Source organism: Mus caroli, chromosome 9 (genome assembly GCF_900094665.2).
Source record: "Mus caroli chromosome 9, CAROLI_EIJ_v1.1, whole genome shotgun sequence".
Lineage (NCBI taxonomy): Eukaryota > Metazoa > Chordata > Mammalia > Rodentia > Muridae > Mus > Mus caroli.
Genome location: NC_034578.1, coordinates 10,922,814 through 10,948,655, shown reverse-complemented (window position 1 = coordinate 10,948,655; position 25,842 = coordinate 10,922,814). Strand labels below are relative to the sequence as shown.

Below are 25,842 nucleotides of genomic sequence, written 5' to 3'. Positions count from 1 at the left end.
CAATAGTGTGGGGGTAGGGAAACCTCACTCCTACAGTACAGCCGTTTTCATCAGAGACTCAAGAGAGAAGTTATATAACACGGGGATTATATAAAAGGCGTTCAGCTGCACTCACAGCAGTAGGCATTGCTACTTACGGAAATCCGAAGACATTTAAAGTTAGCATTGATTGAAGTATGGACATAGATCCCTGTGGCAATGTGCTCCACATGCCTGTGTGTGACCTGTCTGTTTTATATATAAAAGTCCTTATATGCCATCCTTACACTGAATATTCATGTTCAGAAATCAGCTATTCGGGGGCTAGAAAGATGGATAGTTCCCTGCTTAAAAGCACTTGTTGCTCTTGAAGAGGACCTGGGTTCTGTTCTCAGCACTCCTACTGTAGCTCACAATCACGGGGATCCGATGACTTCTTCTGATCTGCATGGTACCAGCATGCATGCAGCACTTGTATAGGGAAAACGTCCATATATATTAAATACAATAAATAAATCTAAAATTTAGAAACCTGAATATATATGATATGGAGAATTGAAGCAAATTTAGATTGTCTTATTGGGTAAAATCATGTATATGATAGGTTTCAGTTAAATAAACTCCTTTAAAACTCTCTCTCTCTCTCTCTCTCTCTCTCTCTCTCTCTCTCTCTCTCTCTCTGGTGGAGAGTCAGGAAAGAATGCTTTTCTGTAACGGGCTGGTGAGATAGCTCAGCAGGTTGGCTCAGCAGGTAAGAGAACTGACTGCTCTTCGGAAGGTCCTGAGTTCAAATCCCAGCAACCACATGGTGGCTCACAACCACCCATAATGAGATCTAACGCCCTCTTCTGGAGTGTCTGAAGTCAGTCAGTTACAGTGTACTTATGTAGAATAATAAATAAATCTTCAAAAAAAAAAAAAGTTTGCCTTCTGCCCTGTTCTGGGCACCGCGAATGTTCTTAGGACCAGTCACACTGCCCCAGCTGGTGTCTGACTCCACAGCTGACCTGTTTTGTCCCGACTACATTCCAGCTGTTCTAGGGCTCCCTTCCTCCCTCCCTCCCCCTCCACCCCTCCCAGGGGCGTCGTTGGCCAGGCAGAGTGAAATAAGGAAGGAAGCTGATTCTGCTCTGAGTTCTGCAGTGGGATCGCACCCCCACCCCTCCACCCCTTCGAGGCTTCTGGGGGAGATATCCAGTGTGAGACGCTGCAAGGCGAGGGCTCTGCAGCCTAGGCGCAGGAACAGCGAAGGCAAGGCGCAGCAAGAGGCCACGACCCCAGGTGAGGCGCCAGCGGGGCGCTGTTTCGGAGCCCAAGAGCCCTGGCTGGGCAGGACAGCCAGCGCAGGCGCAGCAGGAAACGCCCCAGGCCGGGCCCGCAGGGCTAGGAGAGCAGTGTCTGGAAGGGTCAGGGTGGCGCTGGGCCAGGGCTGCGGGCCCGGCTCACCTTATCCTGGACTTGGGAGGGGCGAGGCACCGCCCGTGGGTCCGCCGATGCCCCGCCCGCCCCCTCCATGGCTCCGGCCGGGCAAGAGCTACAGCATGAGAGCCGGTGCCGCCCTTCACGGACGGTGGACGCGTGGCGAGCCGCGGTGGCCACTCGTGGACGCCACATGGAGACGCCGGGGTACCGGCGTCGCACACGGTGTGGAGCCTGGGGACTACCCCGGAGCGTCTCTTCGCTGGCGGCAGTGGGACTACTGTGCACCGCGTTGACCACCTTCATCGGCTGGGCACAGTTGCCGCCACTGCCCTGGGCGTCCCCAGCTCCGCAACGCCTGGTGGGTGTGCTGCTCTGGTGGGAACCCTTTAGGGGGCGCGGCGGCTACCCCAAGTCTCCCCCCGATTGCAGCCTGCGCTTCAACATCAGTGGCTGCCGCTTGCTCACCGACCGCGCGGCCTACGGGGAGGCTCAGGCAGTGCTGTTCCACCACCGCGACCTGGTGAAGGAACTCCACGACTGGCCCCCGCCCTGGGGCGCCCGAGAAAGCACGGATAAGGCGCTGGCGCTACGCGCGTCCGACGACCAGGAGGGAGCAGTGATGCTAACTGGCAAAGCCCTGAAGACCGTAGGTTCTCGTCCCCCTGGTCAGCGGTGGGTGTGGATGAACTTCGAATCGCCTTCCCATACTCCACGGCTGCGGGGCTTGGCCAAGGACCTCTTCAACTGGACACTGTCCTACCGGACCGACTCAGATGTCTTCGTGCCCTATGGCTTCCTCTATCCCAGGAGCGATCCAACTGAACAGCCTTCAGGCTTGGGCCCCCAGCTGGCCCGCAAGCGAGGACTGGTGGCCTGGGTTGTGAGCAACTGGAACGAGCACCATGCACGGGTCCGTTACTACCACCAGCTGAGTCGGCACGTGTCTGTGGACGTGTTTGGCCGGATGGGACCCGGACAGCCAGTGCCAGCCGTTGGGCTGCTGCACACTGTGGCCCGCTACAAATTTTATCTAGCCTTTGAAAACTCACAGCACGTGGATTACATCACTGAGAAGCTGTGGCGGAATGCCTTTCTGGCTGGGGCAGTGCCAGTGGTGCTTGGCCCAGATCGTGCCAACTATGAGCGCTTCGTGCCTCGTGGCGCCTTCATCCACGTGGACGACTTCCCTAATGCTGCCTCCCTGGCTGCTTACCTGCTCTTTCTCGACCGAAACGTGGCTGTCTATCGCCGCTACTTCCGCTGGCGCCGGAGCTTTGCAGTGCACATCACCTCTTTCTGGGATGAGCAATGGTGCCGGACATGCCAAGCTGTGCAGACCTCTGGGGACCAGCCCAAGAGCATCCACAGTTTGGCAGACTGGTTCCAGCGATGAGGCCATTCTGCTGTGAACTGACTACATCTCCTTGGCTGAGTTTTCTAAATACCCAATTTTTCTTTATGTGAAGATGAGTTACCAATTAATATTATTTAGCACAGGATGGGAAAATTCCCCGGCCCTCATGGCTTTTTTACAGAGAGGTGGGCTGGCTTTCTGGTAAGGGGCTGCGGTGTCCTGGGTGAAGGAGGCCGGCCCTTCCTTACCTGTCACCCATGTGAAGAAGTGGCCTATTCTGGCCACAGGCCTTATCAGGGGCCCATGTGGCTGCTAAAGTTTAGACATATTTGTTCTCTGGTCATGGTTGCTTGGACCAATGAAGAGCAGACCACAGGTTTTTGGAAGCCGGTGGGTGTGAGATAATGGAAGGATTGTGCCCACAGGTGGGGTTTTCTTTGGTGGTTGGATTCCTCAAACCGTCCGAACCTGGAAAAGATAAGAAGCCACTGAGTTCCTTCACCAGCCATGTGTGTCCCCAGCGCTGTGACTAGAAACAAGTGTCAAGATTATCTTCAGAGGAAAATTAGGATGAAGACTTGGGCGCACCTCACTTCCTGCTAGAATCCTTCTCCTGAAAAGCTGCATTTAAGTGACACCCCAAATTCAGGGTCCTAAAAGAGTGAAAGTACTTAGAAATAAATGAAAAGTCCCTTTACAATGTGAATGACTGTCTTCTAATTACTTCTTCTGTCTTAGAGCTTCCCACGACCTGGATTGGGAAAACATTAAAAACACCGATATGGAAGAGCCACAAGCAGTCTTCCCACTCATTTCCCAGCCGTGCTTACAAATGGAAGAGACATAAATGGCGACATGTTGTCCACAAATTTGTTTATTCTGTGTCTCTGTTGGGCCTGAAATTTAACCTGGAATGTGAGTCCTTCAGCAGTGATGGCAGTGCTGTGCAGAGAGAACAGTAAAGATTTTGGTGGACTCTGAGTTTATACACAGGGAAAAGGAAAGCTTTAGTGGAGTCTGTCTGTGGCTGGCTGGGTTCTGTCCAGGTTTTGTTCAATGGAGCTGAGCTAGTGCTTACTACGATTAGTTCTCTGTTCTTTGTCCCCCCACCCCCTGCCCTGCTTCTAGGTACACTCACTCATTCCAGTGCCTTGAACCCTGCGCTGTGGGACCAATCTTGAAAACATAGTCGTTGATTTTCCACGTTCAACAGATGTCAGGGCATGCCTGCTGGTGCCAAACACTGGGCTTGAGCTCCCAGGGGAAGGAAGGTAAAGAAAGGTGTGAGGAATTGCCTCCTCTTTGGGGCTCCTACAATCGACTACTGCCACAGGGGAATAGGGATTTTGGTTACACAAAGTATTGTTCCTAAATCAGCCAGTTGACTGAGGCCTCAAGTTATGAAACTAGGACCCACACACACTGTTACAGGCAGGGCCCAAGATTAACTGACTGTATACAAAGTTCTATCCCTGTTGGGGCAGGATAGTTATTTGAATCTTAGATCAGGTTCACAACCAAGAGCTTTCGTTACATATAGGCTTGCAAAACTACTACTTAGGCCCAGGTGCTACCAGCCCATTTTCCATAAAAGGAGTAATTAAAAGCTGAGACTAACATTGCCTCATTAAAGTGTTATAGTGTGGACAGAGCCACAATTGCAGAACAGCAGCCGCCCAACAAAGGGAAACAAAAGTTCTGGGGGTTGTGTTTGCTTACTTTGGTTTTCAGACAGGGTTTCTCCATATAGTCCTGGAACTCTCTTTGTAAACCAGGCTGGCCTTGAACTCAAGAGATCCACCTGCCTTTGGCTTTCTTGGGCGGGAATTAAAGGTGTGTGCCACAATACCCAGCTTCAAAGTTATGTTTTTAAGATGAATGTTAATGAAATATTGGCCAGGGGTCTTAGTATTGTCGGGAATCTACACTGGGTAACGGGAGAGGCTTTGGGATTTGGTAGTCTGGATTAGTTTTGCTTTCCAGTTGAGGAACATTGGGATGAGGAATGCGCCCAAGCATTAAGGTCCTCTTCTGTGACTCGTGGGACGAGGGTGCCTGAAGACCTACTGTGTGACGTAAGCGATGCCGCCTTGTGTTTACTGGGCAGTTGGTTCAATATGGTTATGCATAAGCATACCGCTTACTTTTCTTTGCAGGGATTTTGTATACCCTAATATACATTTTATATCTGAAATTAATTTCAAGATCTATTACAGAATGAATAAAACAAAGGAAAGTTAGCCATATATTGTCTATTTCAATTAAATCCTTAAAACTGAGCCATATTTCAGGATCATACAATTTCTATAGAGCTTATATTTTCAGTCTAGAAGTATGTATGTTTTGATAAAACTATGTAATTAAATGATTTGGATTGTTTCACCTATACCTTCTGCATTAAATCAGTGTAAAACTAGCCTGTGTTTCTGGAATGCTTATTATGAGGAGGAGCGCTTCTGAATCTGTTATGTATTTCAAAATGTATTCTCTGGCATTGTCATGGCTTTGTTTAAGGCATACACTTTCCTTTAAAGTTGAACACCAGTGTAACCTTTTTACCCCTGGATGACTCTCATTCCATGAATACGTCTGCAAGGATATTCTCAGAAGCCAGGAGAACTTGCTGGCAGGACTTAGATTCTTTTGTGTTCACAAGCCCTTCCCTGACTGTCAGAGGAAGACAGCTAGGGTGCCAGGGTGCATTCAGGAAAGAGCTTGCAGTAGGGAGCCAGAACCTGAGACAGTGGCTTGGCCACCTTTGGCTTCCGTGGCCTAAGTCAGGCAAGCTATATAAGTCCTTGAGTAGTATCTTTGGCTGTTGTATGGCGTGAATGCCCCAGGAAACCATCCTGGTGAATGTGTGTGTGCCCAGGCATTCTGTCCACTGTAGGGCGCTATGTCTTGCAGAATCAAATCCTTGAAGGCCCTAGAGCTGTTTAGGACACATTTTCTGTCCAGGGACAAAGTGACTATTTCAAGCTTTGCAGGCTGCACACTCTGTGGCCTGTACTCTCCTCTGCTGGGGGTATGCAGGGGCAGCCCAGAGGATGCAGACCAGCAGGGACACTAGCCCTAGAGTCAGACAGAGTTCACCAACTCAGCTCTAAGTGTTTACAGATGATACAAGACAGTCCAGAAACTTAACTGTTTTTAAAAAGTATAACCCGACGGGCATCTTTAGAGGGGATTTAATAATTAGGATTTAAGAATTCTGGGGGTGGAAATTGCTGGGTTCTTAGACCAGCTTTGCAGCATTCCCTAGTTGTCTGCTCGTGGGCATAGTATTGAAACTTTATGATTTTTGGTAGTCTCATCTCTAATTGAAGGTAACCATGTATGGAGGCACAGAGGGGTGAGGTAAGACCCTCAAGGAGTCCTGGCCCTGAGGATGTTCTTAGAAACTGTTTGCTGAGATTACTGGCACCAGGGTCGCCTACAGAGGGAGGGGCCAAGGTTCAAACCCTCTAAAGGACTTACCTAAAGTGACATTAATGTGTCTTGTGTGTTTGTGTCACATCCCTTGAGCACTGCCACTTAAACTGCAGATTGAGGGGGCTGATCAAAAACTCTAGGGACCTTCTGGTTCTTCTGGTTCCTTCCCATCTCTGTCTGTGTCTGTCTGTCTGTCTCTGTCTCTCCTCATCTTCCCCACCCCCCCCCCCCATTCTGCTAATTGGCTGCCTAGAGCTCAGAAAGTTAATTGCTTTCAGGTGGCTTCACACCTAGGAGCAGGAAACTGGCAGCAAACCAGGGGACAGAGTGAGGGATTTAGCTCCAATGTGTGTGTGTGTGTGTGTGTGTGTGTGTGTACACATTACACTTCTCAGACACTGTGGAGAAGAGTTCTTGGTGTTGAGTTGGGCAAGGTATACATTTAGGTCACTCTTGCCTGTGTCTCAGGGACCTTTGTGCTACATGGTCTCTTAACAAATCCAGTCTTTATGTAAATAAGCTGAGGTTATTTTGACAAAAGATTAAAGTAATCAGATAGAAAATAGCTCCTCATTTATAAGCACTAACAAATTCCTCTCTGACCCACAGGTGGGGTGGAGTCTGTGTCGGCCGGTTTGGCGCTGGTTTGCCTGTGTGGAGCTGCACCAGGCAGGCCCAGCTCAGCTGGCCTCTCTGTTACTTCCTTTCTCATTTTACAGTGACTTGTTTGCAAGGACACACGCTTGGGTTCCCACCAGGCTTGTCCCTACATGCTCCTGTGTTCTCGGCAGTATAGTTACTAGCTCTGCCCACCACAAGTAATGTCCGTTTTGGGTAGACTAGAGACTACAAACCTAACGGGGGAGTGGTGGGCCTAGAAGAGAAAAGCCAGGTTTCATGCTTTACAGACGGCACACGATTTACCGCGAGAGGAAAGTGTGAGGTGGAACGAACACTGGGGATTCTCTTCTGTCCTCTCCTACACACACACAGTGACATACTACATAAGTACCAAAGGAAATGCCGCTGAGGCCATCTAACAGGAGTAGGGTTGCCAGGGAAAACATGGGTTAAAGTGTGAAGCTGGCTGGAGAGTGAGGAAGGGATAGGTATGGAGTCAGTGGGAACCAAGAGAAGAGACCCCAGAAGCTGAGCCTGAGGAAGGAGGGTGAGAGTAGGACAGAGGAGGAGGTGGGTTGAAGGCCCAAAGAAGTAGAAGAAAGTGGGGTGTGTGCACCAGACGAGGGCCAGTTTAAAGAGCACCATCCACCATGCCCTTCTGCTGAGAAGAATCCTTTGTGCAGTTTGAAACAGCCTCTGTGGGCTGATGGGAGTGAAGTCAAGTCACGAACTTACTGCACAAGGAATTAATATAAAACCCAGATTCATTATAGCAGGCTCGTGAATGCTTATGAATGCTACTTTTTTTGATCTGGGAAAAAAAATCTCGTGTTAATTCCACTTAGCATATATCATTGGTCCTCCATATCCATTTTTAAAAGAAATTGATTTTTGGAAACAATTACCAACATTGTTTTAATGTGTGGGGGTGGGGTGGAGTGGGGTGGGGGTGGGGCATGGAGTGCAAAGCACATTTACATTGTGGGTAAAGCCTTGAAAATCTACTTCAATTGAGATGTGAAGAACTGGATTTTGTTGGCATTCATTTGAGATCTTTAGTATTGTTTAAATTACAGTGCCTTCGGTCAGTGAGACAGCTCAGTGGAGGAGGGCACTGCCCACCAGCCTGATGATCAGAGTTTGATCTCCAGGCCCCATATCTTCAAGGAGCAAACTGGCTCCCCAAAATTGTCTCCTGACTTCCACTTGTGTGTATGGCCCGTGCATACCCAACGCATATACATGCATATACAGTAAAAGAATAAATGAGTGTGGTTTTAAATTGCTGAGTCTCATCTAATACTACAGTAAAGAGAATGTCCCATTAGACCACATGCTAAGCATTTGTAAAAGATCTTTTCAATGGAGGACTGTGGAGTGTTAGTAAGTAAGAAATACATCTAAGTGCCTCCTGGTCCCAGGCTCTGCAGTCAGACAGGGAGATGTAAAGATGAAGGAACACATACAGCATTCAGATGTGTATGTTCTCATCAAGGAAGTGGGGAGGAACAAAAACCCCTGACAGCGATCTGCAGACTATTGGCTGGTTAGAACTTCAGTACTGTGGAAAGTTGCAGGTTCCAATGCTAATTGCCTTCCCTTGGGCTAAGTTCTGGCCCTCCAGAACAGCTATACCTTTCACTCTGTGTCAGAACTAACATCTGTGACAACAGATAAAACCCTTTTAAAATCTATTGATCTGGCAGGAAACTAGCTTCTATCAATCCAAAAGCTGACAGTATTATCAGGCAGCATCTAGACCTTCCCCTTCTTGGTATTCCTGCCTTGCTGATGTGCTCAGGGATGAATTTTAAATTAGCCTAGAGTTATAACTTTCTCTGTTCTTTAAAACTATAAAACCTCTGTGAAATTGCTTCCACATTGGAACCTGGATCTTAGGTAACCTACATCTGTGTTCCTAGGCAGTAGTCACCCAAAAGGCTCCAGAATGACCTATCTCTTATTTAAGATGAGATCTGTGGCTTTTGTGTCAACAACAAACAACTCCAAAATATGCTATTGCCACAATAAATGTCTATTGCAGGAAGAGCTATCACAGCATGTTTGAAACCACAGTCTGAAGGCCTCATGGGAGCCCTGGAAACATCAGAACCCCACAAATCAGGGAAGCACCCCTCATCCCCAACACCACAAGCCAAGTTCCTGTAATGGTATATAGAACAAAGTCAGTACTGCAACCTCTGGCCTCAGTACGTTATCTACCTGATGGTGTCACTAATACTCCAGTTAAATGAGAGCTGTGCTCAAGGACCACCTTCAAAATGACTAATCCTCATAGTGGAATTTGCTCTCCTAGCAAGTAGGCACACCTGTCCACACCCTCTGGTTTTCTGGTTCTCTTGAGGTTAAGTCAACATTTTAGAAGGCTCCCACAACTTCCCACTATCTTGGTGATTAAATAATAACACCTCAAGATAATGGTAGAAGTCCTGATGGTTTGTCAAGCCTTCCTGGGGAGGAACACAGATATGGCTCCTGAACAAATGCTGTATTCCCGAGGGTAGCTGACTAAAAATTGTTATTTGCAAAGCTCTTGGTCCATACAGGATACTTTAAGCTATACTGCCTCTAATGATTGTCCTCCAGTGAAAGACAGTGGGATGGTGACAACCATTGGTCCCGGTCTCCTGTTCTCCACAGTCATGTGATTGCCCTCCTAGAGTTTGACTGGGTTTGGGTAGCCCACCACTAAAAATGAACATGCAGACATGATGGCTGACTTTCTAAGACTAGGTTATAGAGCCTGGCTTTTTGTTTCCTCCTTTCTTCTTTCTTCCTGATTTTACTGCCTATCCGCTGTTGTTTCTTTAGTGAATGAGAACACCTGAGAAGAAACTATGTCTACAAATGCTGATTAAACTACAGCATCTAAGACCTGAAGTGGAGATTCCCCCATCTTTCACTGACCTGCTTCCTGAATGCTCCCACCAATGTGTTTTAAAAGTGCTGTAATTTGTAACGTCCTTTGTCCTGTTACTGTAAAAACTCCATGGGCCTGTTTGCATATTGGAACCCAGAACCTGGGGTAACCTAGCCCCACATTCTCAGGCCATGGTCACTCATAATTTGGTTCCAGAACAAAACTAGCTTTTGCTCCCTTGGGGTTGAGAGGTGTGGTTTTGCACCAATGTTGTGCTACCATTTCATTCCTCCCTTCCTTCCTCTGCTTTCCCCCCCTCCTCCTTGCTTCCCTCTGTACTCCCATTTCTCCCTCCTCTCTTCCTTCCCCTCTCCTTTCTTTTTTTTTCTCTCACTGGGACATAAGATAAGACACCTATATATGAGTGAACTTTCTTAGAAAATAATAACCCTCGTTTTTCAAACTCTGGACTTTAATCTAGATAGTTTCATGGAGTATTGTGTGTATCAAGGATGTTTGTTGCACTTATGCCTTGAACTACAGATCGCTTGACTTTACTGCCCCAGCTTTCAAACATTCTAAGAAATTTTTTTTGCTGCTGTTGCTTTTAATCCCCACTTTCCACATCTTTTCTCTTTGTTATTTAGACACCTGGCAATGCTTTCCTATTCCTGGAAGGAAATGGTTCAGGCTGCTCTTATCCACAATGAACTGGCTGGCACACCAGCAGCTTTGCTGGGTGCTATTCCTGATTCCATATCTTTTGGGTCAGTGCTATCTGACACTATCCCTGAGGGGACGTTAACAAACATCTACTCACCCCAGATGCGGACGCAACACCAGACCTTGGTGAACCAATGAGTTTTATTGGGGTTACTTACAGAAATATGGGTGAGGGGTTACTTACAGGAGTGCAAGTGACTCAAAAACATCTGCATTACCAGCGCCCACTGTAGCATGGGTGGGCTTGCTGATGGGGTCTTTGATGAAGCTGAGCACACTGCACAGCTTGAGGCAGCTCAACAATTCCAGACCTTCAGTTGATCTGTGCCTCTTCCAGGCTGCTTGACTAGTCTCCTTCTTCCAGATGACTCAGCCAGTCTGAGCCCTTCTACAGAGCTCATCTCTGAGCGTGTCTCAGCTCTCCTTTACAGCTTCTCTATGGTAGAGAATTGAGAGGCCTAGTGTATCTGGTCAGTTTTAGGGACTTGGTGAATCTTTTGAGTTGTAGTTCCTGAGCCTAAGAGTTTGCCTGCAGGATGGAACATGTCCCTCCCCTGGTGCTTTGCACCCTTTCTGCTACCCTGTGTTATTTAGCCAAAAGCTGTTGATTGGGAATTTGGAGCATCCCTCCAGAAATACAAGGTTTCATCTCAGAGAAAACTGCTCCAGAGCGACCAGCTCCTTTAGGAAGGTCACAGCAGACCTCTGGACATAGTACCCACAGGTCTCTGGTACAATACTAACTTTACTGACAGACAGAGCATGCGGTGACTTGTCCGTATTTGTCTCCACAAGTGCTTTGTCTCCAGTGAAGTCACCCTCAGAGTTCTTCCTCATCCCTCTGGTTATGTCTCTCTTAAGAGTTTATAAGACTGTACATCCGTTACCTGAATTACAAATAAACATCTTTATATGTGGGTCTGTATGTGCACCATGAGCACACAGGAGCCAAGGAGGCTAGAAGAGGGTGCCAGGTCCTCTGAAGCTGGAGTTCCACACAGTTGTGGGTCACTTCATGGGTGCTAGGAGGCAAACCCTGGTCCTCTGAAAGAGCAATAAGAATATACTAACCATTAAACCCTCTCCAGCCCCAATCTCATTTCTTTAAGATTTATTCGCATTGTTACATCCATTGTGGGTCATTCCAAACGTTTGTGTAATGGTCTGTCTACTAACCTCCCCCACCCCATGTTTTACCGGCTCTCACCTCTTCTCAGGATACACCCTAACAATACTCAGAGAAGCACATCTTATGACCTTCCCTCAAGCTTCCCTCACACTTCCAGAGTGGTGTGTGATGCCATTCTATATACATTTATGATTGGGTAATTTCTAAAAACCAGGAGCTGAGAGATACATCCTCAAATGATAAAGACTGTAAGCTGGGTATTTATAGCAAATGAGGGACACAGAGGAAGGAGAAAAAAAGGTATGGGGGAGAGCGAGACAGAAAGAATAAAAAAAGAAAGACATAGACAGAGAGGGGGCAGGGGAGGGGGAGGGACAAAGAGAAGAAGAGAGATTCATGCAATGCTAATAGGTGCCCACCCCCGCCTTGCCGCGCCCTTCATGCGCCTGCGCATTCTGGGGGTCCACCGGGCCCTGCCCACCCACGCTCGGGTTGCTGTTTGCAGCAATCATCTCAGGAAGCTTGAATACTCCCAAACTCCGAGTCACAGCCTCACCATCTCTTTTGCCGAAGAGGAAACACTCCTGTTGAGGCTCAACAGCCCTGGGAAGCCGCTGGCACCCAGGAACATGAGTGGACGGGCCCGTGCGAGGGCGCGAGGCATCACCACTGGCCACAGTGCCAGGGAAGTGGGGCGGTCCTCAAGAGACCTCATGGTGAGTGCTTCTGTCTATCCTTCCTGTGGCCATCCTAACCAGTGTTTTCCTCTACATGCCTGTCTTACTCCTTTGAGGCTTTCCCACTTTTTTCTTTCAAGTAGATACCATGGAAGTGCAAAAGGCACTGTGGCTAGGAGATGCATAGCTGCCTTCTACTTTCTTAGCTTTAATTCAGTCGCTGTAAATTGTGTGTGAAAGAATGAGAAAAACAAAGAATAAGCAAAAGACAGACCAACAGACTAAATAAACCCTGAAGTATCTTCACTTGCCTTGGTGTGATACAGTTGGTTTTGGTAAATGGTACTAGAAATCGTCTCAAATTCCGATGTGGAAAGATTCACCTGCTGTTGGTTGAGCAAACACTTGGAGTGTGGCTGTTCACTGGGTGGTCAGACAGAAACAATACTGAATAAGAACGACACATCTACTGTTTGAAGAACCTTTTAGACTCAGGCCACACAGGTTTGTGATCATTTTGTCATTGTTGACATTTAGTAGAGTTCTCTTGACTTTGCTCTTTTTTTTTTTTTTAACAGACCAAGATACAATAATTTCTTGGACAAAGAAGTTTCTGCAGAGACTATGTCAGTGGCTTCTGTCCTTCCCTGTGTTGAGAACTGGCTTTGGTTCAGTTCATCCCCAGGGGTTATCCCTATGCTGAGGGATCACCCCACTTCCATAGCTCACTCACACCTCTGGGGCCTAATGCTGCTATCTGGGGCTGTTATCTCTTATCAGATGGTAGCATGACTCCACTAAATGCACTTGGCAAGGGGAGCACTCCAGTTCCTCCTTGGCCTTCTGTGGAGAATGGCCACCTCCCTCTTGCCCCTCAAGGGCATCTACCTCTAGTGTTTTCTCCTCCTGGATCATGGTAATCTACAGTATGACACATGATACTGTTCTTGTCTTTTGATAATGTCATGGGTTGTGATTCGTTTAAATCTAAGCAAACTTTCTACCTCTTTGTAGGTTACATCTGCCAGTCCTGGGGACAGTGAGGCCGGAGGTGGGACAAGTGTCATTTCACAGCCATGTAAGTATCTCTGGATCTGCCTCCCTGACCTCCTTCAGTCTGAGTGGAGTAAGAGGACTCACCAAGCCCTGAGACACCAGACCACACCGCCTGCTCTGCAACGGTTCCCTGAGGGATCCTCCTCAGGAGTTCACTGTGGCTTTGCTGGCATCCTGGTGTTCCTTTTGAAACCCCACCAACCTGGAGACAGAGTGTTCCGAGCCCAGCTAAGCTCATACTGTATTCTTGAAAATGACCTTGAACTTCTGATTCTCCAGCCTCTTCCCTCCCCAGCCCTTCAGTACTGGCTGCAGGTACACCATACCCATTTTATATAGTTCTGGGGATTGGATTCAGGGTCTCATGCTTGCTAAATAAGCACTTTGCTAACTGAGTTACATTCCCAGCCTTTGAAGAACACATTCCAAAAATACAGAGCAGTGACATCAAAGTGCCCATTTTCCAGGATGGGAGAAACCAGCTACACACAACTGCAATCCTTCCATCAGTCCTCTCTGCAAAGCCTGGTTCAGTCTCAGAGGTCTTGTCCACTCCGGGCCACACAGCCTAAGTTGCCTTGCCAGGTGTATTGGGTTCTGCCTGGGCTGCCATGAGGAAGTACCATAGACTGAGGGGCTTAAATAAGAGACTTTTGTTTTCCCCTGATTCTAGAGGGTTGAAATGAATCTGAGAACATAGTGCATTTCATATCCCTGGGTGAAACCTGTTTACCATGTCCTGTATTGTGAACATGCAGTGAAGTTATTGATTTCTGGTCAGTAAGCTGCAAGCGCTGAGGTGCCACAGACTCTCAGAGTCCATCTCTGGTGTGGTCTGATCTGAACTGCAAGGAGAATGTGCATGTGGCACGGAAGGCCTGCTGTGAGATGCAGCATGCTGGCTTGCCTGCCTCTGCATCTCTGACATTATCATGAGTAACTCAGCATGCAGACAGTCCATCCTTTACAGTAATAGACATATAACCTGATTTTTCCCCTTTTAACTCTTAGTGTACAGTTCTGTTTTTTTTTCTTTTTTTTTTAAAAGATGCATTTATTTATTTGATGTATGTGAGTACACTGTGACTCTCTGCAGACACAGCAGAAAAGGACACCAGATCCCCTTACAAATGGTTGTGAGCCACCACGTGGTTGCTGGGAATTGAACTCCAGATCTCTAGTGCTCTTAACCACTGAGCCGTCTCTTCAGCCCCAGTCCCAGGATTTTAAGTTCACTCTTATTGTACAGTTACTGCTGGCATCTATCTCTGGCACTCTTTTGTATGGTAATACTGAAACTTATTTGTTAAAAATAACTGTCCACTTCCTATCCTTTCAGTTTCAGAGAACCACAATTCTATGGTAGTATGAACTTTTTGGGTTTTTTGCTTTAAACACAGAGTTTCTCTGCGTATCCCTGACTATCCTGGAACTCTTTGTGGAGGCCACACTGGCCTTGAACTCTGAGATCTGCCTGCCTCTGCCTCCAAGTGTTGGGACTATAGGCACGTGCCACCACTGCCTAGTCTGGTTTGAACTTTTTAAAAATCAAGATTTTATTTTATGTGTAGTGTGTGTGTGTGTGTGTGTGTGTGTGTGTGTGTGTGTGTGTGCGTGTGTGAGGCCAGAGGCACTGGGTCCCCCTGAAGTAGTTGTAAACCACATGCTGTGGGTTCTGGGAATCCAACTGGTCTTTTCCAAGAGCAGCACGTGCCCTGGCCCTGGCAGCTCGAAATGCTTAAACTGTCTAAAAATCACTTGTGATCTAGAACAGTGAGAAATATAGATAGTCAGTTAAAATCAATCTCGGTAAATGAGACGGAGGGTTTTTAAATTGTTTTGTTTGTTTCCTTGTTTTTAAATCTTCCTGAGAGACTCCATTTCCATGGAGAAGGGTCTGGGAGGAAGTTTGGAGCAGATGGAAGGGGCATTTGGGGACAGTGCAATGAGGGACTACATTATAGGACAGATGAACCCTGAACCCAGAGGGTCAGCAGACTGTTAGGCATGTTGTTTGCCCTAAAATCCTGAATTTTGAGGATTAAAAGTACCTTCCACGTGGTGAAGGCATTTAAAAACTGTACTCACTTAAACAGAAGTCACTCAGATACAAACAGACTTCTTTCGATCTTTTTATGACCTATAGTAAATGGTAGACTTTTCTTAAGGAATAGATTGTTGCTGTCCGTGCCTGGCTAGTTTCTCTTTCCACTGGGAAATGTGAGAGACTCAGCAAATCAGTGTGGATTGTCCCCGCCTGGAACCAGTCAGAGCTCAGGGAGAAGGAAGGATAGTCGCGTGTTAACAGGTGGGAGCAGTAGCCTGGCCCAAGAAGAGGACATCTATGGCACTGTAAAAGCTAACACTAAGCCTTATTTCTTTCTTTCTTTTTCTTTTCTTTTTTTAACGTATTTTCCTCAATTACATTTCCAATACTATCCCAAAAGTCCCTCATACCCTCCCCCCCCCCACTCCCCTACCCACCCATTCCCACTTTTTGGCTCTGGCGTTCCCCTGTACTGGGGCATATAAAGTTTGCATGTCCAATGCTAAGCCTTATTTCTAATTAAACATTCCCTGCCTTTTCTATAATTTTCAGTGTTGGTACAGTCAGGAATGTGTTGGCAGTCCAGGCACATTTTATTGAAAACTCCAAGTTTTGACGGTCAGTGTGGTTTTGATGGAGAGGGTGCGCATGGTCCAACACACCATGTTATCTTCTTGTTTCAGATGAGCTTGGTGACTCTTCTGGTGATGGTGGATGTACCTTCATGGAAAGAAGAGGCAACGGCAGACAGGACTTCGAAGAGTTGGGTGTCTGTACCAGGGAAAAGTTGACCCACGTAAAAGATTGTAAAACAGGTAGCCAGTACCTCCTTGTTACTTTTTTTGAAGTGTGTTCCCAGGACCCACTGCAGTTTATTGTAGAACAAAGGAGGGGAGGGGCTATTAATCCTCAGGGAGAGCAGGGGGTTCCTCCTCATCAGAGTCAAACTCAACATCTTCATCTTTTATCCATCGACCTCATCTGTCTGGGACCCATCCAGAGCTTTGCAGGGTAAGGTAATGGGTCAGGTCAGGTCAGGTCAGGTCAGGGTTCAGGACTCATCGTTTTGTGGGGTTCGTGGGTACAGAGGTCAAGGGCCTCTAATCTCTCCCTAGGCTGAGGTTTCCTACTGATCTTTGCACTCTGGAGTTCGACCTCTGGAGGGAGCAGGGTCTGTGCTTCCTCCAGCAGCAATTGTTATAGTGGGAGCTCTGTGTAAAGCATTCTGGGTAGTTATTTGCATCTGGGTTAGCAAAGGAGGCTAAGCTTTGCTTTCTGTCTTCAGTTTGTTCTGCTGTCTTGGATTTTGCTCTGTTCCCTTGCCTGATTGCTTTTTGCCATAGAAAAACTTGAGACTGGACAAATGGTTCTTGCCTGGCTGTCAGCATGGCCAGGGTGTCCAGTACTGGTAGATGGGGGCAGATAGCACAAGCAAAGCATCCATTCTACAGCATCAGTGTCTCATCCTCGGGGATGTAAACTAGCCAGCAAGTCCCTGAGTACACTGAGCTGACTCCAGTTGTCCCCTTCCCTATTGAAAGACAATGAGACTGTGAGAATATGATTCTATGAGAAACTCTCCTATGCAGCCTTCTGTCTCCTTGCTACTTTTTAAAGGCCAAGTCTATGAAACTGAAATTCCTGATTCTGACATATGTAAATGTGTTAAGCAACCTGATAGATACTGCGTGGAGATGTTCTGGGTCTAGTCTCCTGTTGTGGGTTTTTCATGAAACCTGCTGTTCTTGGGCTGGAGAGATAGCTGGGTGGTTAGGAGCACATACTATGCTATGGGAAGACTGAAATTCAGATCCCACTACTCACAAACAGCATAGCTCCAGGTCTAAGGGTCTACATGCCCTTCTCACCTCCGTGGGCACCTGTTGTGTATGTGGGTGTGTCTACAAGTGGTAATACGTAAATCTTTTTTAGTCCCTCTACAACAAACCCCACTGATTTACATACCTTCCTAACCCCAATATTGATGGGGCTTGCTGCAGCTGAAAGACACTGGCACAGATGATCTCCAAGGCCCTACTAGTTTGGGCAGTGTAGACTGACTTCTCTCAGTCCTGTAACAACCAGCTGAAATGTGTTGCCATTCACTCAAAATCTGAGAGAACAACATTTTTCTTAAGTAAAAAAATGACATGACTGTCTCTTGTCTCTACCAGACACATGCACCATGGACCAAGGCTGAGGGAGCACTTAGACCATTCATTTCTCTACCTAAGGGGCTTGCACTTCCAGTCTCTCCATTAAAAAAAAAGCAAAATAGTGCAGGCGTGTGGTGGAAAGATAGAAACTGAGTGATTTTCTGTGAAGACAAGCGAGAAAAAAGTCATTTGTACCCTCCTAGAATCTGTCCTGGGGATGAGCTTGTGACATCCTCAGCTTGTGACATGGCTCAGGCCAGCTCTGACTTTGTCCTGCAGACTTTTAAGCTGTGAGCAAGATGTCTGTAGCGGGAGGGCTTCCAGGGAGCACACATGGTCAGCATGTGCCTGTAGAAACAGAAGCCTGAGTTATGCTGCCTCTGTACAAGAGTTCCTGTTTCTTCTCAGAGCCTCTCTTTACCTCTTCGGGGGACCTGCACAGTGGCCTAACCTCTGATGGGACTTTGTCAGAATTCTCCAAATCCTGGCAAAGTTCCAATGATGTGGATCTCCCAGAGCTTGGGAGTTGTATCATTCATGTGGGAGTGGGGCAGGTTTGCATTGTTGTTGTGTATGTGATCTCAGAGTGGTATCCTAGAACATTAGGCTAACTGGTGGAAACCACAGAATCACATCCAGAGGGAATCAAGGAGTCCAGGCAGCTGTGCTCAGAGTCTTCTCCTGAGGTTGGAAATTCGTACCCATTCCTCTGTTTTCGGATGCCCGCTGTGCACAGGAGCTCACTATAACTCCCAGTGCTATTGCAAGGTTAAAGTGCAAGCATTTATCCCATACCACAGATCAGCAAGTGGCCTTGCTTTATAGCAGCCACTGTCTATGTAAAATTTAGAAATATGATTAACATTAACATGGTGTGCTCTTCCGGTGAAAAACATCTTTTTTCTTCCCCAGGTTCTAGCGGAATACCTGTGCGGCTGACTACAAATCTCTTTAATTTAGATTTGCCCCAGGATTGGCAGCTGTACCAGTACCATGTCACGTACAGCCCAGATTTAGCCTCTAGGAGGCTGAGGATTGCTTTGCTTTATAATCACAGCATACTCTCAGACAAGGCAAAAGCATTCGATGGTGCCAGCCTTTTCCTCTCAGAAAAGCTGGACCAAAAGGTACAGTATGGTCGGTATTTCACTGTATGTGTGTGTGTGTGTGCGCGCGCGTGCGTGTGCGTGCGTGTGTGTGTGTGTGTGTGTGTGTGTGTGTGAGAGAGAGAGAGAGAGAGAGAGAGAGAGAAAGAATTAATATATTTGCCTATTATATATGTGCAGAGAAGACCATTGACTTTCTTGACAGTTTGAAGGATTGTTTCCCTCCAGTTTTACTTTACACTGTCCTGTTCCCTTGCTTGGGAGCTAAAAGGTTTCCTAAGATGTCAGCAGCCATTTGATGCTCCATCAGGCTAATCATTCAAGAGCTGCAGATTCTTAATTTTTAAAATTAGATTATTTTTATTTACATTTCAAATGTTATCCCCTTTCCTAGTTTCCCCTCTGAAAATCCCTTATCCCCTCCCACCTCCTTCTGCTCCCCAACCCACCCACTCCCTCTTCCTGGCCCTGGCATTTCCCTACACTGGGGCATAGAACCTTCACAAGACCAAGGGCCTCTTCTCCCACGGATGGTTGACTAGGCCATCATTAGCTACATATGCAGCTAGAGACATGAGTCCCATCATGGTGGTTTAGTCCCAGGGAGCTCTGGGGGGTACTGGTTAGTTCATATTGTTGTTCTTCCTATGAAGCTGCAAAGCCCTTCAGCTCCTTGGGTACTTTCTCTAGCTCCTTCATTGGGGACCCTGTGCTCCATCCAATGGATGACTGTGAGCATCCACTTCTGTATTTGCCAGGCACTGGCAGAGCCTCTTAGGAGTCAGCCATATCAGGTTCCTGTCGAACTGCAGATTCTTAAGACAGCTGTCCTTAGAAACCTTCTCCAAGCAGGTGAGACCTCCAGAGTCACCATTTCCATGGCTCTAGAGCTCTGTATGCATTGACTCGATGCTCTTGCCCCTGTGCAGGCTGCCTGTGTGGCCAGATAACCCCATCAGCTCTGAATGTAGGGCTACCCTTTCTGTCGCCGTATCACTAATTGTAGGAAAGAGGTGTTGCTGATGCCGGTTCTAAGAGTGTTTGCAAAATGAGACCATTGGAGTAGTTAAATGTTTACCCCCACCTTCAGATTTCCAAGATTGTCAGTCCCCAGACAGCTATCAATATGCATGGCTCTCTCAATATTCTGTTTTAAAATAAGACTGGAGCTACTAAGAGAGAAAGGACCAGGTTTTTAAAAGTTAGTAGAACAGAGTTAGATCTCTGATGCTTCCATCAAGAGTGCTTAGTCAATGAGCTCAGCATTTTTAAGCACTATAGTGCCAATAGCATCCGTAAAAATTGATAGATTATAAGCAAGTCTTTATGCTTTTATCCAAGAAATAAGTTTTGAGTATTTCTCTATCCTTGTGAAGCCCCTGAAAGGTGTGATACCAAATGTCAGATCTGGTGGCTCAGAATATCCGAATCTGTGTGTTTAGAAACGTTTCTATTACCTTTCAAGTCCTTTGTCCAGTGATATGTGGGAAGCAAGGGACAGATCTTCTAATCCTCATGGAGTGTACTTCCAGTGTCTTGTCAGGATTAAGATCATCTTGTTCTTAGAGTCACTTTTATCGCGGTAGTTGGGAAATTCAGTGGTGTTAGAAGTCACGTGTGTGTCACTGGAATGGTCCAGTTTACCTCAGTTGTTCCTAGCCATGATAGAAAAATTCTGTTCTGTGCATGCCGGGAACATGTTAGCACTGCCTGCCACAGTTCAGAACTAGTGTGTAGTATGTGTCAAACACATTTCCATGCTGAGAACAGAGTCCAGTGAGGAGGCAGGCGACAAGATAGGCTGTAAGATAGAGCATGTGGCTTGTCTGGGATGCTGGCCTCATTTTCAGATTGAGTGATACTGGGTACAGAGAATTGTTGTGTCCTGACACTGTTATCATGAGCATCCTAAGGACTACATTGCTCTGCTCACCTTTCAATGGACTTGGGCATAATCCTGCACCCCTGCCAGTCTTCACATTTCTAGGGTGCATGTTACAGTTTGAAGAGTCTCTGCGTTACATTACCCTCCTGCCCATACTTCTGGAAGCCACCTCCCAGCTGCCTCCTGGTCTTCCAGTGTTTTCTACACTCCATCTGTCTGCTGGGAGGTACTATCATTAACATCTATTTGCTGACTTTGTATACATATAAGGAGCCTACTGTGTTCTTAGTGGAGTGTTAGCACCAAGGAAGAAGTAAAGATAGGGATATTTTTCTTTAAAAGGTTTCCAGCTTAACATCAGAGTTAGAAATAAACACAGTATGAGGCAGAATGGCATAAACACACTTAGTAATAATTAGCATTGAATCAGTATTCTTATTATACTGCATTTATTGAATAAATGTAGAGGTCTATGCCTGGGAGGTCTTCACATCAGTGTCACAGGATTATCCTATATGCTGCTTTTACATATGACTACAACACTACATTCATTCACCCTGTGCCCTGCCAGACTCTCCAATATGACACCACATGTTTTAACCCTATTGTCACTCAGAGAGCTTGAGGATCTTACCACAAAATCAGATCTCAGGGCACAGTGAAAAATGGATTCCTAGCAGGAGTCTTGGTGAGAGGATTGGCGTCTTAGGAAGGATCTCAGGGGCACAGAGATGGACAGTGGTCAGGGGCCTGGCCAAGTGAGAAGTGAGGCGAACATTTGAGAAACATTTGGTCATAGAGGGTTAGTTAGAGGGGGTAGAAGTAGCCCTGGAAAGAGGGAGAACTTTAAATGTCCTTTGAACACTGAAGGTAGGAAGAAGAATTTGTCTTCTTTCAGAGCACAGAACACTGCAGGAGAGTGTCCGGGACACATCCTGAAAGGAGTGGGAAGACTAGTGGAGTAGCCTGGGCAATGTGTCAAAAAGGGCTTGAAGAAAGATCCAAAGGTTTGTTCTCTATTTGACCTTTGTGGGAGCAGCTGGATTCGCTCCCACTTTAGAGATGGTGAGGAAGCCTCAGGCGTTGAAGCAGCTTCCTCTGGGTCTCACAGTGGCAGCTGCCAGAGTCTCTCCAGCATGGTAGCATCAGAACAGCGGAAATCACTGAGCCATTGCTGTGTCAGTGCACAGAGACCTGGGGCTTGCTCAGGTGGTGGGGGAAGGGAGGGGATGAGAACTGTGTGCGTGGAGCTTCCAGCCTGGGGACTGGAGGGTGCTGGTCCAGGAACAGATGGAGGAAGTACAGGAGCAGTTGGTGTTTGCTGAGCGGGGGAAGGAGGGGGAGAAGTGTTTGATGTTGGGAAGCTGTTGAGAAATACAGTTTCCCAGACTGCCTGTTGCCAACTCCTTCAGCTCTTCACCTCAAAACCATTGTTGGCCACATCCTTTGTCTGCAGTCCCTGTGGGGCTGGGAGCAGGATGTCCCTCCTGCTCCTGCTTATAGACAGCTCATCTTGACCTTGGTGAGGTCTCTGTAGCTGTTGCCATTTCTGTGTGAGTCATCTGAGGCCAGGAATCTCCTTAATGCAGTATCCCACGCCATGTGGAGGGACGGGTCTCTCTCTGCATCTATGCAGTCCAGATCCGATTCTAAAACTGACACTGGTAACTAGAAGAACAGAGGTGAGATACACAGATGCTTGATAATGAGCTGCCCGATAGATATTTATTGACATGAGTTCTGTATGTTTGTAGTTGAAAAATCCTGTACTGGGCCTTACCTGATTTAGAGGGTTGTTTTTTGTTTGATTGTTTGTTTTGTTTTGGGGTTTTATTTTTTTTTTGCTGTTTAAAGCTTTATTTTTAATTATATATGGTGTGTGTGCGTGTGTGTGCGCGTGTGTGTGCGCGCGTGTGCGTGCATGCGCAAACCTCCTCAGATCGCGTGGAGCTGGAGTCACAGGCAGTTGTGCGAAGCCCACTGTGAGTGCTAAGAACGAAACTCCTCTGCAGAAACAAGATGACTTCAAGCCGTCTCTCCAGCCTTCGGTGGCTTGGAATTTTCTTTAGTTGATGACGCAAATAGGGCCTATGCCCGCGTTTTTTATGTTGCTAGACGCTTCCTTCTAGCCAAGCCCCAAGGCTTTTGTCAGCTTTTTGTAGGCTCTTAGTAAAAGAATGAAATTTCCCACCCCAGCCCCCATGTTTTCTCTCCTCCCCTTGTCTTTCTCTTCCTCCTGCCTGATCCGTTTCCCTTGAGGACTTCCCCTCCCCAGCTTTTCTGCTTTGTGAATAAGCTTTTGGAGGAATTTTTCAGGAATTTAAGACCTTGGAAGGGGCCAGTCTGCATCCTCCTAAATGCAATATATTCATTGCTTTCCTATACGGACATTTGTGGGATTTTCTTGTGGGGATATCTTTAGCAGACTTTTACCATAATTTGATCCCCAGATGTGGATTGGATTATTGCACACGCTAACACCTGTAGCTCTGGTGTTGTTAGTGTACATGCGGCCACTTTATAGTATTTGTGTTCCACACACTTGAGGGTAAGCCATGCCTCTTCCCTACCTCCTTTCCCCAGGTCACAGAACTGACAAGTGAAACGCAAAGAGGTGAGACTATAAAGATAACGCTCACCCTAACGAGCAAGCTCTTCCCAAACTCCCCTGTGTGCATTCAGTTCTTCAATGTCATCTTCAGAAAGTAAGTGGCTTGATCTTGATACAGTCTGGGTATTAACTCGATCAACCGCTGTGCTGGCTGGGCGAGTGGCGTGCCAGCAGTGAGGTGGGATACCATCTATCTCAGTAACTAGCCTTACCCCAGAGTTGGCCACAATGTTTTTAGTCTTTCATTCCTCATGCCCTGCCCCACTCTGACCCCAGACCCCACACCCCCACATAGCACTGTGTGTGTCAGGATGCTTGTTACAGAGATGCCAGTCACACTTTTGCTCCACAGCAGCCTGGGGAGGAGGAAGTCAGGAAATTTGGGGCTTTCCAGACTCCTGTGCTCTGGTGAGGGGACAACAGCAGCCGGAGTGTGGAAGGTGCTTTCCAGTGTGTTTGACCACAGTGCTCCTTGCTCACTGCGGCAGCACTGTTAACACAAACCCTTACCTTACAGATGGGAGACTGGCTTCGGTGACAGCTGTAGCCAGATCATCAGAGTTGTCACTCTGGGGTTCTGACTCAGGCTGCTTACATTTCCCCATGCACTTGACACTCTCACCCGTTCCCAGAGATTCCCAGGATCGATAGTTGCTGAAGATAGTGTCACCATGATGTGGGCACCCAGGGTGCCTCTTCCTTCTGAAATAGGGAGGGGTCACAAGAGCCCCATGTGTGGCCTTATTGTTATAGTTACCTGGAATCACAGTTATACAGAGTTGACTGTGTTACTGTAGTTAAGTGTTTAAATATGCCGACAACATTATTTTAAAGTATGAAGTTATAGTTTTTACAAATATATTGCTCTGGTTGTGCATACTTGCCTTAGTGTGTGTGGAGGCCAGAGGTCAGCCTCTTCTGTTGGCTTTCTTCTCCCCTGTAGGAGACAAATCCTTGTTATTGCTAACTGCTGCTTCAGCCAGGCTCACTGTCCCATAGCTTTAGAGGGTTTCCCTGTGTCTGCTTCCCATCTCCCCATAGAAAAACTGGGGTTTTACTCCCTGTAACACTGTGTCCGGCTTTACTTGGTTCTGGAGATCCAGACTCAGGTCTTCATGCCCATGGATGAGCACTTCATTCACTGAGCCATCTCCTCAGCCCCAAATGTTGAATTACACTGTTGTGAGTATTACAGAGGTTTCAAAACTATACTTCCAGGATCTTTAAAAAGTTGAGTATGTACCAAATTGGACGGAACTTCTATAAGCCTTCAGAACCAGTGGAGATCCCTCAGTACAAGTAGGTTTGTTTATATTTTCTGTTCCTGTAAAACTGTTAGATATAAGTGGTGCTCTGCCTCTGGTGAAGGCTTGAGTGTCTGGAATACGGAATGCAATGCGTTTTTGTAATTTTCAAGTGTTCTTTTGTTTATTTTATTTTGTCTTAGGGAAGAGTGAACCCAGTGTGAAGTGAGAAGTTTGTGTTCTCTGGTTATTTCATTAGGTCATAACATTCTAGAAGGGACTCAGAATTCAGTTTCCTGTGGATAGTCAGCAATAAAAGCAGAATGTGTTGTTCTGAAACATATCTGGTCCTGTCCCCCACTGAAAAGGAGGTTGTTAGCACTGTAACAGTGAGTTTTGGCTCCCTGCGGATCGCACGCTCATACCTGCCCAGGAACTATGGATCCTTGAATGAAACACACACACATATTAGCTTATTTTTAAACGTCTTGGCTACCTCAGGCTCAGCGGGGGAAGTGGTCAGTTGCCACCAACCCGAAATCTCACATGGCTGCTTGGCTTTATCGCCTGCTGCGACTGTGTCCCATCCTTCTCTGAGTCATGGTGAATCTGCCCATTCCTCTCTGTGTCCTCACCCTCACATCTCTAAGGGTCCCACCTTGTGCTTAACCATTGGCCATTGGCATCTTTATTGATCCATCAAAAACCATCTGGGAGCGAGGACCTTTACTGTTTGGACACACAGATTCTCAATTGAATCAAAGTGTTAGAACCAATGTCCGACAAGCACAGCCAGGGCATCTGACAGAGGTTCTGGTGAGCACCGTACAGCACCCAGGGCAGCTCCTGACAAACATACAGGGTCCAAAGTGTCAGGGCTCAGCTTGAAATTCTGACTCACTAGGATTTTACCCTAAGTCTATGTTTAAAGAAACTCCAGATGAAAAAACCCAATGTTTTCAGCCTGTAACTGGAATAAAGGACACCGAAGAAAAAACAAAAAGCCAAACTAAGAAAACATCCCCTCTGGAGAAGTAGAGCAGAAGCCCAACATGTTAGAGTCTCTCTAGAGTTTCTGGTAGTACATTTCTAACATTAAAAATATTGTTTTCTTGTTGTTCTTTACGTGTTGTTGAAGATTGTCCCTGTGGCCTGGGTTTGCCATTTCTGTGTCTCACTTTGAAAGCAAACTCCTATTCAATGCTGACGTGAACTACAAAGTCCTCCGCAATGAGACCGTTCTGGACTTCATGACTGATCTCTGCCTCAGAACTGGCATGTCTTGCTTCACCGAGACGTGCCACAAACAACTAGTGGGGCTCATTGTCCTTACCAGGTAAGAGTTGGTCCCTGATGGCTATCTAGGACACACATTTATGAGTGTTTGGGATCCAGAGTGTTCTTAACACATTGGCTAGAGAACGTGGCTCTGTGTGTGTGTGTGTGTGTGTGTGTGTGTGTGTGTGTGTGTGTGAAAGAGACAGCTAAAGAGAGAGAGACAGACTGACAGAGACTGAGA

At 46.9% G+C, this 25,842-nt stretch overlaps 2 protein-coding genes and 1 pseudogene across 4 annotated transcripts in view; 2 read left to right on the top strand and 1 right to left on the bottom strand.

The window, feature by feature from the left end:
* The first annotated feature begins 1,127 nt into the window (after positions 1-1,127).
* On the top strand, positions 1,128-5,129 carry Fut4 (fucosyltransferase 4). The gene has a single exon (XM_021173316.2). The coding sequence runs from the start codon at positions 1,493-1,495 to the stop codon at positions 2,792-2,794; it is 1,302 nt and encodes a 433-aa protein (XP_021028975.1). The 5' UTR covers positions 1,128-1,492; the 3' UTR covers positions 2,795-5,129.
* Positions 5,130-12,170: 7,041 nt separating this feature from the next.
* Positions 12,171-25,842, top strand: part of Piwil4 (piwi like RNA-mediated gene silencing 4) — a 39,925-nt gene continuing 26,253 nt past the window's right edge. For 2 of the 3 annotated variants that reach the window (XM_029482019.1, XM_029482018.1), the window contains exons 1-7: positions 12,171-12,257; positions 13,233-13,296; positions 16,005-16,136; positions 18,390-18,604; positions 23,052-23,173; positions 24,298-24,378; positions 25,462-25,659. In XM_029482019.1, the coding sequence (XP_029337879.1) occupies positions 12,171-12,257; positions 13,233-13,296; positions 16,005-16,136; positions 18,390-18,604; positions 23,052-23,173; positions 24,298-24,378; positions 25,462-25,659 (899 nt within the window). Of the gene's footprint in view, positions 12,283-13,232; positions 13,297-16,004; positions 16,137-18,389; positions 18,605-23,051; positions 23,174-24,297; positions 24,379-25,461; positions 25,660-25,842 lie in introns of all 3 variants that reach the window. The other variant, XM_029482020.1, reaches the window with a different exon arrangement.
* On the bottom strand, positions 16,224-16,860 carry LOC110302279 (annotated as a pseudogene).

Excerpts from the sequence above, each read along its gene's own strand:
- Fut4 (XM_021173316.2), top strand. The coding sequence starts at position 1,493 with ATGGCTCCGGCCGGGCAAGAGCTACAGCATGAGAGCCGGTGCCGCCCT.